We start from the raw sequence: 21,135 nt of genomic DNA on the forward strand, positions 1-21,135 counted from the left end.
GTTTGATCTCACATAGAATCCTGGCTTTGCTTCGGGACAAGGACAACCATTCTAGTAATCAATATGGTTTTTATTCTGGAGTTGGTGCTGAAAATGCCCTTGTTACTCTACTGAATTTCATTAATGAATCTTCTAAATATTTCATGGCAATTTTATAAATTTCGAGGTCGCTTTTGACTCTCTCTCTTTGGTGGAAGGGCACCCTTGAATTCTGAACTGCCTTGCTAACCTATACAATCTTATTAGGAATTATTTTTCAGATAGATCTATTAAGGTTATATCAAATTTTTGCACAGTTTCTCAGAAAGTCTTATGTAGATCACAACAGTCTATCCTTGGAGACCCTTGTTATGGAATCTTGTTCTCAACCAATGGTTGCTAAAGGTTTTCCCAAATTATTCATCAATTGCATATGTGGATTATTTAATTATTTTTTTTTTATGGAAATTCTCACCATTCATTAGAAGAAAATGTGAATTCCGTTCTTCAACAACTTTCTGATAGGTCCACACTTAAACAAACTTACTATTTCTCACAGTAAAACTTGTATGATGGTCTTCAAAGGCACCCACAACTCATCCTCCTCTCATAAAAATTAATGGTAAATCTCTCCCTTTTGTAACTATCATAAAATTCCTTGGATTACTGCTTGATAATTGCCTTACCTTTCTTTCCTCATCTGAATCATCTGTCTGACAAAGTTAAAAATTTGTCTTTAAATTTTGTTTGCATTTTCTGCCAGAACTGGGATCTGAAGCATAAGATTTTGCATATACTATACAAAGCTGTTTTTTTTTTTACCAATTACCACTTATGCTGCTGCTGTGTTCAATCCAAGCTTGGTTCGATCCATCACAGTTTCCTCTTAGGTTGAGAACAAGATTCCATAACAAGGGTCTCCAAGGATAGACTGTTGTGATCCACATAAGTAACCCCAGAGAAACGTACCAACTGTGTGGTACTACACTTAAGGTGGTAGAAAATGAAAAAGACCTGGGAGTAATTGTGCAGGCAGATATGAAGTTTTCTGAGCAATGCAGACAGGCTGCCAGGGCAGGTCATGGGATTTTGTCAATGATATATAGGAATTTTGCTAGCAGGGAAAAGGAGGTGATTATCCCTCTGTGCGGATCTTTACGCAGTACTCAAGGTGTGGTCAGGCCACACCTTGAGTACTGCGTAAAGGTCTGGAGGCCTCATTTTAGGAAGGATGTAGATTTACTTGAGTGTGTACAGAGAAGGGCAACAAGATTGGTGAGGGAAATGAAGGGATCCTCTTACCAAGAGAGGCTTAAGTTCTGCAAATTGCAGCGGCTGGAGACTAGGCACCTGCGTGGTGATCTGATTGAGGTGTATAAAGACCTTGAATGGGTTGAGCACGCTGAATTCTGATGGGATCCTTCCACTTGTTCAGATTACGAACCTAAGGGGGCATAAATTCAAATTAAGAAAAGACAGGTGTAGAATAGATGTTCGGAAATTTGCCTTTAGCCAGAGGGTGGTTTATTGCTGAAACAAACTTCCATCTGTCGGTGTGGAAGTTGATAGGTTGAATAAATTTAAGGAGGAACTGGACAGGCATTGGGAGGGAATGGTGTGATTTTTTTTTTTTTTTTGGCTGATGCTGCATAAACTCATACACATGCTTTCTTGCATCACATGCCACTACTACTACTACTACTGGTTAGGGAACGTAGAACTGTCTCTACCTCTGCCCTACAGGCTTTATCTTGTTCACTACCTTTAGACTTATATTTAATTTATTGTGCACTTTCTTACTTCATTCACAAAGACCTACCTGCAGAATTCAATAGAATTCAAATTGACACGTCCTCCAGTAATAAATAAGAAAAACAATGAATTTTAAAAATTCTTCATGACCATGTTCATTTCAGAGATCTGATTTCCAAATTTCTGATTTTTTTGGTCTGATTCCCAAAAAGGTTTAATTACAAAATTATTTATTCCAGAAGTTGCATTTGTTAATAAAACACTCATAAATGGTTTTCTCCCAGTATGCTTTCTAGTTTTCTTTTAACAGGACCTAGTTCCTTAGATTTTAAACTTGCCTATTTCCTTTTTTCCAACTCTGGACTTTGTCTTTGCAGTTCGGTCAAGGATTCTACCCACGTTCTTTTCTTTTGCCCTATTTACAATGAATTTTGTTCACAGTTACTGTCTGTCACTGGTCCTGTTACTCCTGGTCAGAAATCTGTTTTTGCTTCCTCTCCTACTTTCTTTCAGTCCTTTCAAAATTTCACACGATCTGTCTTTCTTAAAAGATGACAGTTATTGTCTGAATCATAAACCTATTTTGTATTTATCGATTAATACCTATACTTAACTTTCTTAAAATCGTCCATAATTCCCAAATGCTTTCAGAACTTCACCAAGCTTCTTCCCTAAATTTGTTAAATTCATTTTAAGGAATGAATCCAAATATTTACTTGTTCCTATCAGCCTGTTCATACAAATTGCATAAAGTGTGACCTCAATTGTTTGCTCATATTCTTTTTACTGTGAAACTTGACATTTCATAAATACAGGCTGGCCTCGATTAATGCAATTAATTCATCCCATGAGCGCATCGTGCAAAACCGAAACGCATTAATAGAATACAATAATCAATAGGAAAAATTATAATTGGTCCTTGACCTTCCGGAATAGTAGCAGTAGAATGTCCATAAAGAATTTTAAAAATACCTTTTAAATAACTTTTTAACTGTATACAATGTAAAAGACAATGAAAATAATTATGGAATTAAATGTTCATTGCATAAAACAGCTGTTCCCAAACTGTGCGCCATGGAATATTTTAAATTTTCGAGGGAAACACAGCAATACTCGACATCTGTCGGACACCGCGCGAACTACTAGCTCAAGGTAGTTCAGTTTCAACATTTCTTATTAAGTTGTTTGGACCTAACTACTAAACGGAACTGTTAGGTATTTCTTTTGATCTGGGTGCGCCTTGAAAAAATTACTGAGACACTAAGGGCGCCGTGAAACGAGAAAGTTTGGGAACCTCTGACATAAAATACACAATGAAGAAATGACTGTTGCGGAAATATTTGAACAGTGTTGACTTTCTCTTTTCATCAATCAATTTCCGATAGCTGACAACAATCTTCTCTGGGCCTTGGCGAAATAAATATCACAGAGAACCTCAAACCTTTTGTTTGAGGTTCTATGCGATACAAAAGATTTCATCTAATTCTTTTACCGTTATCTCCTTCGCGGTAACATTTTCATCTGGCTCATTTAAAAATTTGAATTTTTAAATGCAAGTCTGCATTGACTTTATTAGCAGAAGACAAACAAGTCTTCTTCCGATGGTTGATGGAACACACCGAGGTAGGCAGTAGGCAAACGTTTGTTTGTTGACCGTACGACTCGCGGTAAGCTTAACGCGCGATTCAAATCTTTTTCAGCTATCGCATAAAAAAAAATCGTGTTAACTGGAAATTTGCATTGTGTAAAGTGAAAAGTGGTACATAACGCAATTTTCAGTTAACGCTATTTATCAAATACCGTTAACTGAAAATCGCGTTAATAGAACTCGTGTTATGCGAGGCCTGGCTATATTTTCATATTTTGCAAATAGTGATTATGTTTATATTTAAATAACATCTTTATTTTCTTTAGATTTTGTTATCACCTTCAGTGTTTGATTATAATCAAAACTTGAACATTACAAACTCTCATGGACAAAATAACTTATAGTAGTAGTAATGGAGGCATGTGATGCATGAAAGCAAGTGCATGAGCTTATGTAGCATCAGCCAAAAAAAAAAAAAAAAAAAAACATCCACACATCCATTCCCTTTAAAAGTTTGTCCAGTTCCTCCTTGAATTTATTTAAGCTATCAACTGCCACAACGATAGATGGAAGTTTGTTCCAGCAATTAATCACCCGCTGCTAAAGGCAAATCTATTCCACTGTTACAGTGGGAATTTAATTGAGAGAGAATCAAATTGCTGAATTAACATGCTCAGGTTATCCTAGGAAACCTAGGATAACCTGATAACATTAATAACCTATACTTTTAATTAAAAGGGAAAAGGAAAAAAAAAAAACAAATTAAATATAATTTAAGAAGAATTGTGTAGGGTAATCAAAATTAAATTTAAGCTGTAACTAGATGATAGGAATCATGGATCGGAGGCCTATGTGTGCATAGGTGTAAGCAGAACAGTTATCAGGGAAAATCGCTTGCAGGTCAGAAAGGTGAACAAAAAGTATAAACAGTGTGAAGCTTTCCTCGGTATGGAATGATAATGTGGGAGTATATTGCCCTGTATAGAGTGCAGTTGAAGTAATCAGAGATGGAAACATACCATGGTTCTCACACATATAGAGTTATATAAACAAAATACCTTTCTGCCTTCGTAAGCATAGCCTATATGCATGCTATCATTTTACAAATTTACTAAAAAGGGAACGTTGAGCATTTATGCGTTTTTAGACATTCTGAATATCTGACATGATGGGAAGGATCCGAATATAAAAGTGGACCCGTGAGACACCAAAGGGGGCAGAGAAAGTGCAGTACAGTGCAAGAGAGATGGCCATGATTCCAGGAGTCCCATCCGTTTGAATCTAAAGCAGGAATCAGCAGCCAATGCAGGAATCAGCAGTCGTGCATCCTTGGAAAAAAGAATGCCCAAAGTTGCCTGTCAAAGATGCAAACTCGAGGTGGGCAGACCCGGACAAAGGAAGTTCGGTAGAAGAAGTCGAGAGTCATTTTGGGAAGACAATGCCTAGATTTGGTGGGAAGTGTAACTTTGTTTTGCATAAGTGTGTGAGCAGATGATGGCAATAAAGACAGAGGAGTTAGACAAAATGGTTCCCTTCTATTAATATAAATATCTGTAAACTAATTATGAAGTGTAAGAAATCCTATTATCTAAACACTAGTTAGTTTCTGTCATACACACTAAATATGAAAATATACATACAGAAATATTTACATTAAAGCAATAGCTAAATGAAAGTTCTATAAATATCAATGTTCGGACACATATTAAATGTTTGCGTATAATGGATATATAAAACACGAAGGAATACCCTCCCACAGTTCCGTCGTTCTAACACTTTTGGCTCTAGTATATTTAGGAGCTCTAATATTCAAGCACTACTTTATAGGAGCTGATGCCAGGAATAGATGGCTCATAAGACATGTACAGCCACTCCCCGACTTACGTAAGGGTTGCGTTCCGCAGAACTCTACATAAATCAGAATTTTACGTAAGTCAGAATTTCCCTAAATGCTTATGCATCCCTTGCAAATATATGTGCTGAATTTGATTGAAGCAAAAAAGAAATGTCCAACAAACATGTAAATAGAATTATTTATTACATTTTTTTTTATTTCATATGCAGGAAAAATTACAAAAGTGTACAAAATTAAAAAAATTTCAAAATTATAAAATTACAAAAAGAGAAGGGAGACAGGCATAATGTCGGCAAGTTTTACCTTTCGAGCATCGTTGCTAGAATTAACTCTCCAGCTGACAAGCATGCTGCTACAGAAGTTGAGGGATGGAGATTTAGAAGGGTTTTTTTTTTCCAACACATCACAAAATTTCTCTGCAGCTGCAGGTTCGGCACTGGCGACTTCACTGTGTACTTTAATGTTTTGGAAACCAGCGCAATGCTTTAACCTATTAAACACCCATTGCTTGCCATGAAATTGACTTGGGGTTCGCCGTACTTATCCTTAATATATTCATAAATACTTCTTGCTTGCATGGCCATTGATCTCAGGGGCACTTGCTTCTGAATCTGATTTTGCATCCATATTATTAATAGCTTTTACATCTTCGATATAGCACCTGAACGCTGTTTTATGATCACTGTTGCCCTTAAATGCATTGATCCTGTTCTTTTATACACGCACTGTCCCTTAAAATAGTATTCACTGTTGAAGCAGTGAGACCTAATTCCGTGAAATAGATGACAAACTTTGTCTGCTTCGTACTCTTTAATTAATCATCTTCATTTCTAAATCAATTTTGTTTTGTTTCCTAGCATTGCCAGCACTTACACTTTCCATTGGTCCCTTTCCTTTCACCATTGTATTAAGTAAATAGGAATGAAGATAAAATTCTGAAAATTTGTTTTTTACATGATTGAAGATTTCAGTGAAGGGGAACTCGTTTCACCATAATACCGTAACGTAAAAATGCACACAATTGCAGTTATCGGGATTATGGTAAATGCAATAAGATCGAGTTTACTACCTGTTTATAATTTTCATACTCTTCCCCCATAATTTCAAATTATGAGGGGAGTTGTTTAGACTGGATTGCAGGAAGTTTTATTTTAGCCAGTGAGTTATAAATTACTGGAATAAGTTACCTACATGGATGGTAGAGCAGCTCTACATCCTTCCTAAAATGAGGCCTCCAGACGTGTATGTGGTATTCAAGATGTGGCCTGACCATTGCCTTATACAAAGGGATAATTACCTCCTTATCCCTGCTAGCAAAATTCCTGTATTCCTATATATCATTGACAAGACCCCATGAGCTACTATTATAGCTCATGTGGTCACTGCTCACAAAACTTCATATGTGACTGCACAATTATATACAGGTCTTTTTCATTCTCCACTACCCTCAGTAATGGTCTCCATGGGCGAAAGCCTGGCCCTCGGACTGACCCGGCCCTCATCTGGCCAGATAACAAGAAAGATGTTCGGCTCGGGGGGTAACATAAATGATGTTTGGGTATAAATAATTGTAATGAATTATTTCCAAATATTTTGGACTATTTGCTACACATACTGTATATATTTTTTAAATATTTTGTTATGCATTTAGATTCTTAAAGGTTTTTAGAAAAAATGGATATTAGTTGTCTGTTGACACTTTTAATTGACCAATAAGGTGCACTTATTGGTCAATAAGTCAACATCTCCAAAATTCACCGAAATTTGTACTCTTTTTGTGAAAATGACCCGGTCTGTATTTTTTTCTCAGTAAAGTAGTGTTTATCCTTAACCCGGCAAAGTTTAAAATTACATTACATCAAGGGTTTATGAATCATTATGTCCCCCAGCAATGGGTTCCTTTTTATTTGTATGTGTACACTATACAGTATTTATTAAACGTGTGATACTGCTAATCCTTAGTTCTACTACATCAGAGATTTTGGGTTGACCTACTTTCAATTCTAAGAACATTCACTTGTAACACTTTCTAGCCACTTCTTTGCTATATGCTGACCAATTCTACAGAGAAATAGAGTGGGCTAGTAAAGACTTTTGTGGATTTACTGGATGATTGTTTTCTGCAGCAGCATGTTCAAGAGGCAACTAGAGAGGGTAATACTCTTGATCTGGTTATCAATAGTGATCATTCATGTATTAAGAATTTGCAGATAAAGGAACCACTAGGTGGAAGTGATCACAGTGTACTGATGTGGGATTTACTCAAAGATGTAACTACCATCGGGGTAAAGGGGAGCGTTTTTGCATTCGTGAAGGTGACTACAGTGATCTCAGCCAGTTTTTAAATTCTGTACAGTGGGACCAACTGATGATGTTACCAACAGAAAATTCTAAGTGGGAGGCATTCGAGGAATTAATTGTGGAAGCTACTAGACTTTTCATACCGAATAAGAAATCCTGTTCAAGGTTTAGGCAAAATGGTTGTCAAATGAACTAATGAGACTCGTGATATAGAAGAAAAATGGATGAAATGCATATAAATTATCAGGCAACACAGAAGCCTATGGCAGATTATTATTATTGTTGTTGCTCTTATATTATTTCTCCCTGATTGGGGGATTCCACTCAGTGACGGGTAATGTTACCAAGTACACAAGGTAGTTGTAATGTCTGGTGTTACTGTCGGTTGAGGAAATCTTTGACTATCCTACAGGTGTTCAGGATTGAGACTTTCTGGAGTTTCTTGTAGGTGTTCTCTAGGAGACCTATTGCTGCTAGGCTGCTATGTAGAGTCTTTGGTACCATACCAGTTGTTGATACGATGATTGGGATGGTTGATACTTCTTGCATATGCCACATCTCTTTGATCTCATGTCTCAGGTTCGTGTACTTCCTAACTGTTTCCTCATGGGTTTTCTGGACATTGCTAGTGTTCAGCACCGTTATGTCAATCAGGTAGGTAGCCTTTTCCATCTTGTCCACAAGGGTTATGTCCGGTCGGTTGTGCGGGATGGTCTTATCCGTTATTATGGCACGGGTTCCCAGTACAGCTTGTGGGTTCAGATCTCTAGCACTGCCTGGGGTTCATACTTGTAGTATGGTACTTTCTTTGGTCAACTGGCATTTCCTCGCTAGCTTCTGATGTATTATCCTGGCTACCTGGTGCTGTCTATGAGTGTACTCAGTCTGGGTGATCACCTTGCACCCCGCGGTGATGTGTTGGATCGTTTTTGAGGCCAGGTGGCATCGTTTCTTGTACCGTCTGGGCGGGAAGGGTTTCCTCGCTTAGGTTGAGTGGGGTATACCACTTATCTATCTTCCTTATGGGCTGGTGGAGTGGTTCTGTGTTGTTCTCGAAGTAATCCTTCAGGTTAACTATCGCTCTTTTCAGTTGTTCTATCAGGCTCCTTCCTCCCTCTTTCCGAGGTATTATTCTCTCCACTGCTGACTTCGGGTGGTGTTGGGACTCTTGGTCATCATTGTCCTTGTCTTTCGCATGATATCTTCTAGATCGGTGTTAGTCCAATCTATGACCCCGAAGGTGTATGTTAGTACTGGAGCTGCATAGGTGTGTATGGCTTTAACTGTGTTCCCTCCGTTCAATTTTGCTTTCAGCAGGCTTCTGAGTCTCTGATGATATTTTTCGGTCAGGCACTTCTTGATTTCCTTGTCTTCTAACTGCTCAGCCTGCATCATCCCTAGGTATTTGTAGGCCTCTCCTTCTGTCATAGCTTCGATCTCTTTACCAGTAAACAGCTGGTAGTTTCGGCCAACTAATTTTCCTTGGTGCATTTTTCTAGACCAAATTCCATCCTGATGTCCTTGCTGAATTCTTCGGTAATCCAGAGTAGTTGCTGGAGTTGCTTCTTGGTTGCCACATAGAGCTTGATGTCATCCATGTACATCAGGTGGGTGAGGGTGTACAGGTTCTTCCTTCCTTCTTTGAGGTTATATCCATACTTGCTGCCGTTGAGCATGGTGGATAGCGTGTTGAGTGCTAAATAAAACCATAGTGGGCTCAGAGCATCTCCCTGAAAGATTCCTCTTCTAATGGGGATTGGCCTGGTTGTGATGCTCTTGAACTTAATGGTGGTACTCCATTTTGCCATTGTTGCTCCTAGGAAGTTTGTCACTATTGGATTGACCTTGTAGATCTTCAGGTTCTCTATTAGCCAGCTATGAGGTACGGAGTCTAAGGCCTTGCAATAATCGATGTAGGCCGTGTATAGGTTGTGGTGCTACTTGAAGGCTTGCTCCATAACTGGGACAAATATGGTTCATTGCTCCTTGAATCCTTTGCTCCTCCGCTTGCATCCTTTCTTCTGTTCGGCCATTATGTTCTGACTCTCTTAAGTGGTTTGATATCTTCTTATTTATGCAGCTGGTCAGGATCTTGTACATCGTTGGGAGGAATGTGATTGGCCTGTATTTCACCAAGTTTCTTAATTATTATATTTAATAATTATTATTATTATTATTATTGGCCATACGGTGCAAGGAAGCCTGCGGATTGCTGCACCAGCCAAAAAAAAAAAAAAAAAATCTGAATTATCCGGAGAGAGAGAGAGAGAGAGAGAGAGAGCGAGCAAGAGTCAGAAGTAGAAAGGAATCACCAAGAAAGAGAAGAATGATGATATCCAGCTCAGGACCCTGGGTGAGCCAAGCCCATGCTCACCAGATGTGAGCCTCTGGGGATATATAAGCTAGTCTGGGGATATATAAGGTGGGTGGAACAGACTTCCATCCCTTGTCGTGGAAGTTGATAGCCTAAATAAGTTTAAGGCTCAGCTGGACAGGTATTTCGAACGAACAGAGGGGTGAAGTGGAAGTGGTTATTTTTATTTATTTATGTTACTTTTTTTTTTTTTTTTTTGGCTGATGCTGCATAAGCTTGCTTTCTTGCATCAAATGCCTCTACTAATGCTAATGCTAATGCTAAGTCTATAATCAAGTCGTAAAGGAGGTTAGGTAGGCGAAGGCAGATTACGAGAAATGTTTGGCAAAGGGTGCTAAGAAAAACAGCAAGGATTTCTTTATTTATATAAACTCTAAAAGGAAGGGGATGAATCGGATTGGTCCACTTGATATTGATGGTTCGACAGTTGATGAACCTGCTCAGAAAGCAAACAAACTGAATGAGTATTTTGAATCTACATTCACACATGAGGAGTTATTAAGGAAGGAAAATGCCAGAAGTTTATCAAACTGTAACAGAGTGCTTAATGATTTTGTAATAAGTGCTTAATGATTATGTAATAACTGAGAGCAAGTGGAGGAGAAATTTTTGAAGTTAAACAAAAGAAAGGCACCTGGAGTGGATGGGATCTATCCAGTTATATTAAAGGAGGCAGCAAAGGAACTGAGCAAACCCTTAGCCATAATTATGAGAGTATCCTTGGACTCATGGGAAGTATCCACAGACTGGAAATGTGCAAATGTATCCCCAATTCACAAAGGGGATCGAAGGGTGACATGAGTAATTACAGACCAGTTACTTTAACTTCTGTTCCGGGTAAAATCATGGAGTCGCTGGTTAAAGATGCACTGCAAGGTCATCTAGACAAGACTGCAACGATAATTCAGATATAGCTTGGATTTGTTAAGGGAAAGTCTTTTGTCTGACAAATTTGAGTGGATACTATGATGTGCTAACATAGGAACTGGATACACAAAATAATTTTGATATCATATACTTGGATTTCAGGAAAGCTTTTGACACTGTTGCGCATGGAAGACTACTGTACAAATTGGACCAGAATGGTATTAAGGGTAAGTTGCTACAACGGATGAAAGGGTGGCTGAGTGGGAGAAGACAGAGAGTGGTAATCAATGAATGCTGCTCTTCTTTGGTAATCAATGGACGCCAGAAACTGAAGTCCATATGTGAAACAACTATCTGCATCACCATGCTTTAGCTGCTGTAGCATGTGCATCTGGTAAGGATAGCACTGCAACACCTGACACATTACTAGCCTTACAGTGGAATACAGCATGTCCACTTCACGAGAAATAACTGGCACACTTGCACTACCACATGGAGATTGATTTCATAAATCCACGAAAGCCATAGCCACATCTTCAACACGAGACAAGTCCACTCGTTTTCAACTTCTACCTGTATGAACATTAAGATGTCAGTCGCTTCAAATTTTACAATCATTTTGCGGACAGCACAAACAGTCATAGGTCCACCTGTACCATATGTGCTTCTAATGCCAAAATTCTCTGATAGCCTCAGCTGCATTGTTGCTGTTCTGATAGTACAGCTTCACTAATAGCACCTTTTCCTGCAATGTGCAACATTGTTGGCATTGCTGCTGTAGTGCAGGCAAACATCTACCGTATGATTTTGAAGAGAGTGCTTTCCTTTTATACAGTACAGTAGAGCTCAATAGTGGTGCTGTTACAATAACTTACGATTATGCAAATAATTGTAAGTTATTTGCATAATCGTAACTAAAATAGTTACACGCCATACAGTGACACAACACCATACAGTGACAAATTTTGTAACTAATTTTTTTTTCCAATAAATGGCAAGCGCATTCTTTATTGTACCTGTTGTCCAAATTTCTTTTCAGTATGAGCTTTAGACTCACTACAGAGCCCTCTACATAAGGATACGTTAATTTTAACAACCCTGTATATATACACACACAGCTTCTCTCTCTCTCTCTCTCTCTCTCCCCCCAAGTGCCTTAAAGTAAATCTATGGAAAATTACCACAGTGCGGTTGGGCAGTTGCCTACTTTACTCCAAAATGGAACCTTAAATTTTTTATGACAATGCTTCTCGAATTATGATGCTGATGGTGGGGGGGGGGACCAAATGGCATAGTTCACACTTTTTTTTCAAAAATTTCATTTCAAAAACTGACACACCCAAACTGTCTTTTTTGGTTTATTTTTCCCAATGTGCTCACCCACTGATTTGCTTTTTACACATTCACAAATGAAAAATCCAACACTATGAGGACCAAATTTCTGAAGAATCTTTTCCAACCTGATGTCATTTTGTTGTTGGTAAAAGTTTTGTTAAAAATGTACAATAAAACCTGTCATCATATGTCTGTTACATGAATTATTAAATTTTTAAATGGCGGATTTTTAGACTATAAAGCGTTTAGGGCGTAAGCCTCAAGCTATGGAAAAGTCTCTATTGTCAGGGAAACAGGGAACATGACCAGGGTATGTCTGCCAGGTGCAAAGGTGGATGACGTTGTAGAGCAGATATCATCTTTTAAGGGCACAAAAGGTGATATAGTTGTACACGTTGGCACTAATGATATCAAGAGTAGGAGACCGGCAGAATTGCTTAACAAGTACAGGTCACTGTTGAAAAAAAGCCGTGAAATAGGGTTGAATTTGAAAGTGTCTGCAATTCTGCCCAGACATGATAGGAGGGAGTATATGATGAGAGCCTTGTCAATCAATTCGGCCCTGGAAAGATTGTGCAAGGCTCAAGGGGTAGAATTTTTTTCAGCCTGGACTGTACTTGTTAACAGGAGAGATTGCTTCTACAGGGATGGGATACACTTAAATAGAAAGGGTGCAAGAATATTTGCTGATGCTATCGAGGCAGTGTTAGGCGGGTCGGAAAACTGCTAGCTTGGGGGGAGACAAAGACGAATAGATTAACAGTAGCCATTGGCAGAGGTGAAAGAGATTCTTGCACTGCTTCTATTGGAATGAGCAGAAGCCTGAAAAACAAGATGCAGGATATTTCAGAGACTGCTGGGAGTCATTGCGGTACAGGTAAACACATGGGTTGTGTTAGGGTAGCTAAGAATACAAATAGGTGCATGTATACTTGCGTGTACACCAATGCTAGGAGTTTAGTAAATAAATTTGATGAATTTGAAGTATTGCTCAAAACATCAAAGGTAGATATATTGTTGGGATATCAGAGACGTGGTGTCACACAGATATAAGGAATGCAGAACTGGAATTTGGGGAGTACAACGTCTACAGAAAGGATAGACTGGATAGGAAGGGAGGAGGGGTTATGCTATTAGTTAAGAAATACATAAAATCCAAGGAAGTGAAGCCAGCAGACATCGCTGGACAGTGCAGTGTCGAATCAGTTTGGTGTGACATAAGCATTGGGAGATTAAAATTGAGAGTAGGCGTGTGCTATAGGCCTAATGACTCTGATGAGTATAATAATAAACTGTACAGGGAAATAGAGTGGGCCAGTAAATCAGAGAGTCTTATAATGGGAGATTTTAATTTCCCAGATATTGGCTGGAATTTGGGGGCTGGTCACTCACACACTAGCAAGGCTTTTGTGGATTTATTGGATGATTGTTTTCTACATCAGCATGTTCGGGAGGCAACTAGAGGGAGGAATACTCTTGATTTGATTATCAGCAGTGATTCTTCATGCATTAAGAATCTGCAGATAAATGAACCACTAGATGGCAGTGATCACAGTGTGCTGAAGTGGGATTTACTCAAAGAGGTAACTACCATTAGGTGTAAAGGAAAGGGTTATTGCTTTCGTAAAGGGGACTACGATGGACTGAGACAGTATTTAAATTCTATACAGTGGGACCAACTGATGATGTTACCAACAGCAAATGCAAAATGGGAAGCATTCAAAGAACTTATCCTGGAAGCTACTAGACTTTACATACCAACTAAGAAATATTGTTCAAGGTTTAGGCCTAAATGGATGTCAGATGAACTAATGAGGCATATGGCAGAGAAGAAACATGCATGGGATACATACAAATTAACACATGACAGAGAAGCCTATGAGAGATACAAGTTGATCTGTAACCAAGTTACAAAGGAGGTTAGGCAGGCGAAGGCAGATTACGAGAAATCTTTGGCAAGGGATGCAAAGAAAAACAGCAAAGAGTTCTTTACTTATGTAAACTCTAGAAGGAAGGGGATGAATCAGATTGGTCCACTTGATATCAATGGGTCAACTGTTGACGATCCTGCTCAGGTAGCTAACAAACTAAATGAATATTTTGCATCGGCATTCACACATGAGGAGTTATTTAGTGAGGGGAATGCCAGAGGGGTAAACAACAGTAAGCTAGAGAATCTTGTAATAACTGAGAGTAAAGTGGAGGAGAAATTGTTGAAGATAAACAAAAGAAAGGCACCCGGGGTGGATGGGATCTATCCAGTTATATTAAAGGAGGCAGCAGAGGAAGTAAGCAAACCCTTAGCCATAATTATGAGAGCTTCCTTGGACTCAGGGGAGGTACCCACAGACTGGAGATGTGCAAATGTGACACCAATTCACAAAGGATGATCAAAGGCTGACACAAGTAATTATAGACCTGCGAGTTTAACTTCTGTTCCAGGAATATTAATAGAGGCACTAGTTAAAGAAGCACTGCAGGATCATTTAGACAAGACTTCAGTTATAGCTCGGACACAGCATGGTTTGTTAAGGGGAAGTCTTGCCTGACCAGTTTGATTGGATACTATGATGCAGTCACAAAGGAACTGGATGCAGGGAATAACTTTGATATTATTTATTTGGATCTTAGAAAGGCTTTTGATAATGTTGCACATGGAAGACTGCTGCACAAATTGGAGCAGTGTGACATTGGAGGCAAATTGCTGCTGTGGATAAAGGGGTGGCTGAGGGGGAGAAGACAGAGGGTGGTAATCAATGGACACTGCTCGTCGTGGACTAATGTTATTAGTGGGGTCCTCAGGGTTCAGTGTTGGGTCCATTATTGTTTTCTGTATTTATAAATGATATTGATGATGGTATATCAAGCTTAATGTCCAAGTTTGCAGACGATACAAAGGTAGGCAGGGTTGTCAAGGACACTACTGACACTATGCTGCTGCAACAGGATCTGGAAAGGTTGAGCAGATGGGCTGAGAGGTGGAAAATGAAGTTTAACATTGACAAATGTAAAGTACTACACGTGGGAAACAGCAACCCCAGAGCAACATATCAACTCTGTGGTACTACACTGACAGTGGTGGAGAATGAAAAGGACCTGGGGGTGGTTGTGCAGGCAGATATGAAGTTCTCTGAGCAGTGCAGACGGGCTGCAAGAGTAGCTCACGATGTATTGTCAATGATATATAGGAATTTTTCTAGCAGGGATAAGGAGGTGATTATTCCCTTGTATAAGGCAATGGTCAGGCCACACCTAGAGTACTGTATACAGGTCTGGTGGCCTCATTTCAAGAAGGATGTAGAGTTGCTGGAACGAGTACAGAGAAGGGCAACAAGATTAGTGAATGGAACAAAGGGGTGCTCTTACGAAGAAAGGCTTAAGTTTTGCAAATTACAGTGTCTGGAGACTAGGCACCAGCGAGGTGATCTGATAGAGTTGTATAAAGACTTGAATGGTTTGAGCATGCTCAATGCTGATGGGATTCTTCCTCTCGCTCAGAATAATCACCTGAGAGGGCATAAATTCAAATTGAGGAAAGACATATGTAGGATATACGTGCGGAAATTTGCCTTCAGCCAGCGGGTGGTTGGTTGGTGGAACAGACTTCCATCCCTTGTCGTGGAAGTTGATAGCCTAAATAAGTTTAAGGCTCAGCTGGACAGGTATTTCGAACGAACAGAGGGGTGAAGTGGAAGTGGAAGTGGTTTTTTTTTTTTTTTTTTGGCTGATGCTGCATAAGCTTGCTTTCTTGCATCAATGCCTCTACTAATGCTAATGCTAAAGTCTAGACTATGTATAAGCATAGTGCGAAAGCATCAATAATACATAGCCAAATCAGAATGAACAGAATATTAGCAAAGTGGCATCGTTTTAAGTTATACCTCATACTGTGAATACCTTCACAATGAGTTGCCATGATATTGTACTACTTCGAATAAGTAATGCTTCATCCGAGGAGAAGACTAATATTAATTATTCTCAGCTGGATACCACTGCCCAGATGGCACCGTTTCAGGGCTATTTGGCCCTTCTTCGGTGGGTGGGGAGGTACCCAAGTGATGGAATGATGGCAAAACAGTTATGAAGTATAACTCCACAATATGAGAGATGCCTGATGGTGTATGATGTATTTAGACTATAAAGCATTTAGGGCGTAAGTCTCAAGCTATGGAAAAATCTAGACTATGTATAAGTATAGTGCGAAAGCATCAATAACATGAAGAAGGGCCAAATAGCTCTGAAACGGTGCCATCTGGGTGGCGGTATCCATCTGAGAATAAGTAACATTAGTCTTCTCCTCGGGTGAAGCGTTACTTCGCTTCACCTGAGGAGCAAAGTAGTGCAATATCATGGCAACTCGTTGTGTAGGTATTCACAATATGAGATATAACTTAAAACGATGCCACTTTTCCATAGCTTGAGGCTTACACCCTAAATGCTTTATAGTCTAAATACATCATACACCATCAGGCATCTCTCATATTGTGGAGTTATACTTCATAACTGTTTTGCCATCATTGCATCACTCGGGTACCTACCCACCCACCGAAGAAGGGCCAAATAGCCCAGAAACGGCACCAGGGAGAGCGTGATGATGTCCGGAGTTTCCAAGAATAGGTAACAACAGCCTTCTCCACTGGGAAAGCATTGCCTATTCGAGGAGTTTATTACGAGTTTTTGAGTGGTGTGAGTTGAAGGAGTTACTGTCCCTTTCATTCTTCTACACCGTTTCTTTTCCTCTTCCACTCCTACTATTACTTTCCCTCTACCTTTTTGCTTTTCTAAGTCTGATAGGGACAACTGGATAGTCAAGTTATTATCCCACACAAATACAAAATAGCCCAGAAACAGCACCAGGGGGAGCCTGATGATGTCCGGAGTTTCCAAAAATAGGTAACATCAGCCTTCTCCACTGGAGAAGCGTTGCCTATTCGAGGAGTTTTTGAGTGGTGTGAGTTGAAGGAGTTACTGTCCCTTTCATTCTTCTACACCATTTCTTTTCCTCTTCCACTGCTACTGTTACTTTCCCTCTACCTTTTTGGCTTTTCTAAGTCTAATAGGGACAAGTGGATAGTCGAGTTATTATCCCACACATATACAAAATAGCCCTGAAACGGTCCCGTCTGGGTGGTGGTATCCATCTGAGAATGAGTAACATTAGTCTTCTCCTCAGGTGAAGCGTTACTTATTCGAAGTAGTGCAATATCTTGGCAACTCGTTGTGAAAGTATTCACAATGATATAACTTAAAACAATGCCACTTTGCTAATAATCTGTTCATTCAGATTTGGCTATGTATTATTGATGCTTTCGCACTATACTTATACATGGTGGATTTTTTTAATGATGCTGTATACCCTTCCTGAAAAAATTTATTTTAGAAAATAAGTTTATCTTCTATAATCAATGCAACAATACCGATATATTTATATATACCTATTATCTCTGAATGCTGCTCCTCCTTCTGTCACAGTCTTCACAAATATTCCTAGTTTTTCCAGTCCTGCATCTGCACCAACACCCATTCCTATGATGCTGAGCCCAAGCCCTTCAGGACCTATAACAAAAACTTTGTATTATCAGTTTATTCTCTTATCTGGAAATTTCTTAATATAAAAAAAAAAAAAAAAAAAAAAAATCAAAGTTAATCAATATATATCCATCAACTTAATGTGTATCTTTAAAAACAACCGAATGTCACTAATGAATTGAAAATTACATTTATCACAATTCTTAACTGAGTTATACATTTCTAATTATTATGATTTTTAGTAACACAAACTTGGTCTTAAACAATTATGCATTATGAGCAACTGTAATATAGTTATCAATAGGTACAATGCTTAACGTAACACCAAGTTTTAAATTTTCAAATAGTTACAGCACAGTCATTATATGAATATTTCAGATTAAATTTTTTTAACAGTGGTTCTTCTATGAGTCTACAAGGCTAACTGTAATGTTAGAAGTGTCACAAATAAAATGACCAAATTTGTACTCTTAGTCATTTTATGTGAAACCAACTGTCAGTCTTTTATTAGTACCAGTTTTCCATCCTTCTTGATTAATATTAGTGGCAAAATAATACAAGGAAGCAGACTTATATAGCTTTAAAAAAAAAAAAAAAATGTCCCCTTCATTTACCCATCCATTCTAATACTTTGTCTAATCCTTCTTTAAATTTATTCAAACTATCCCCTTCCACAACACCAGATGGAACTTTGTTCTGACAATCAACTACCTCTCTGGTTGAATCCAAATTTTCATATATTTCTCCTGCAAACATCCTTTTGCAATTTAAATTTATGTACCCTTATGTATGTTGTCTGAGAAGGTAAGGATGCCCTCAGCATTTAGTTTATCCAATCCACTTAAAGCCTTGAACACTTTAAACAGGTCTCTTGTTAAATATTTCATTGTAAGAGTACAAATTTGTGTTCTTAGCCAATCTTGTTGCTCTTCTCTGCACCCATTCCAACAGATCTACATTCTTCTTAAAATGAGGCTTCTTCTTCCAGTCATACAGTTCCCTGACGAGCTGTTTTGGCCACCAACAAATTCCTCCAACTGCATCGATCATGTCTATACGAGTGGCATCGCAAAATGTCATGCCCAAAAATTCACTGAGCCCATCCTTCCACCTAGTTGCAGGTCTTCCTTTAACAGCAGTTTTTGGAGTTGGTTTTGTTATGATCTCTGTGGCATCAGATAATGTGTTGGTATGCCATTGCTTACCACATGGCCAATTTTGAAAGGGGCTGGCTTCAATCATAGGAAGAAGAGTCATCACGCATCCCACAAGATGCTCTTGAAGAAGAAAAGTGACTACAGAAGAGCCCCACTTAGTGCAAGAGGATGATGGTGGCATCCTTACCTTCTCAGACAACATACATAAGGGTACATAAATTTAAATTGCAAAAGGATGTTTGCAGGAGAAATATATGAAGAAATATATCTTCAGTCAATGAATTTATTCATAAGGTGACGCTATTATCCCTCTTCTTCCTTCTTCAATGGCCCGTCACCACCAAATACGGAGGATGCAGAAAGGTCAAGGGAATGACCACCGCATATTCCCGGAGCAATATGGCCTTAGTTGCTAATGCTCCTAAAAACCAAACAACAACAACAACCTTCTTTAATGTCTAATTAATGTCCAATATTTTCAATTAATTATGTCAAATATATTTTAAAATAATTTTCTCCCAAACCATAAAGCATGAATTTTTCTTTACTGTAAATATATTATACAAAGGGATAATCACCTCCTTATCCATACTAGCAAAGTTTCTGTATATCATTGACAAAACCCCATGAGCTACCCATGCAAAAATGCTGCCAGGCCGTCTGCTACCTTGAGTGCAGTACCACACAGTTGATAAGTTACTCTGGGGTTACTGCTACTCATGTGCAGTACTTTGCATTTGTCAATGTTAAACATGACCTGCCATTTCTCAGCCCATCGACCCAATTTTCTTAAAAATTACTCCCACACAACAGTTAGCATTGCTTCTAATATCCTGATTTATAATGTATAATAGATTACTTATTTACTGAAGTGAATTACTTAGTGAATGAAATAACTTTATTCACTAAGTTTTAAACAGTACAGTGGGGCCTCGACTTACGATGACACTGACATCCGATATTCTCAGGAACCGATATACCTTCCATACGATCGTTTATTTTAAGGACCGATGATATTTGCAAGTACCGATAGCTTTCCGATATAGCTGGAACGACATGGGTGGAAATTTTCAGACACGTGGTGCACAGAACATCACTCGTACAATTGTTCTCAACCAATTAGCAACTTTTTTATTGTTCAACAACATTATTGTTCAACGTGTGGTGTGCGGAACATCACTCGTATGATTATTTCAGATCTATGACAATCTGAAACTTAAAGCTCCATCAACCAGTGGCAGTGCTGGGCAATTTGAAGACTTTAAAGCCAGCAGAGGCTGGTATGAGCACTTCAAAAAAGGGCAAATGTCAAAAGAGTTTAAAGGCTTGGAGAGGCATCCAGTACTGATAAAAAAAGCAGCTGAGACCTGTAAAATTCAATTCTAAGAGTTTGTTGATCATGAGGATTATCTTACCCACCAGGTTTTTAACATTGACAAAACCAGCCTCTTCTGGTAGTGAATACCCAGGAGAACATACATCACTGAGGATGAGGCTAATTTACTTGGGGATGAGACTATGAAATATGACAGGCTTACTCTCCTGATGGGTGCCAGTGCCTCATGGATTTTATGCTGAAGCCTTTGCTTGTGTATCACTCTAATACACGCAGAGTAATTAAACAACAAAAGGTTGACAAAGGCATGTTGGGAGCGTTTTGGTGCAGTAACAAGAAGGCCTAGGTTATAGGATGTCTTCAATGACTGGGAGCTTGAAGTTTTCTGTCCTTCAGTGAAGAGTTATCTTGAGAAAAATAAGCTTCCTGTGAAGGCACTGCTCCTGCTGGGTAATGCACCAAGCTATGATCCCAAACTTGTTGGGATCATAGCTTGGTGCATTAGCTACGATCCCAACCTTGTTGGGATCATAGCCTGGCTATGATCCCAACAGGCTATGATGCGCCAGGCTATGCAAATACAAAATGAACCACTAAGTGGCAGTGTTCACAATGTGCTGAAGTGGGATTTACTCAAAGAGGTAATTACTATCAGGAGTAAAGGGAAGGGTTTTTGCTTTCGTAAAGGCGACTACGGTGGTCTGAAACAGTATTTAAATTCTATATGGTGGGACAAACTGATGATGTTACCAATAGCAAATTCAAAATGGGAAGCATTCAAGGAATTTATCTTGGAAGCTATTAGGCTTTACATACCAACTAAGAGGGCGCCTCCGTACCCAGGCGGGAAGGAGCAGCAGTGCGTGTAGCACACGCTTCTTGATTAGACCGGGGTTCGAGCCCGTCACCACCAAATACGGAGGATGCGGAAAGGTCAGGGAATGAGCACCGCATATCCCGGAGCAATATGGCCTTAGTTGCTAATGCTCCTAAAAACCAAATAACAACAACAAATAACAACCAACTAAGAAATATTGTTCAAGGTTTAGGCCTAAAGGGATG

The 21,135-nt window shown here is 39.0% G+C and overlaps 1 protein-coding gene across 1 annotated transcript in view; it reads right to left on the reverse strand.

Moving 5' to 3' along the window:
* The window catches only part of LOC150075742 (uncharacterized), a 292,105-nt gene that overhangs the window by 189,150 nt on the left and 81,820 nt on the right, over positions 1 to 21,135 (reverse strand). The window contains exon 8 of the mRNA XM_090387865.1: positions 17,487 to 17,607. Within this exon, the coding sequence (XP_090243991.1) occupies positions 17,487 to 17,607 (121 nt within the window). The remainder of the gene's footprint in view (positions 1 to 17,486; positions 17,608 to 21,135) is intronic.

The sequence above is a fragment of the Mastigoproctus giganteus genome, chromosome 13 (assembly GCF_048544385.1).
Source record: "Mastigoproctus giganteus isolate SK-2022 chromosome 13, ASM4854438v1, whole genome shotgun sequence".
Classification (NCBI taxonomy): domain Eukaryota; kingdom Metazoa; phylum Arthropoda; class Arachnida; order Uropygi; family Thelyphonidae; genus Mastigoproctus; species Mastigoproctus giganteus.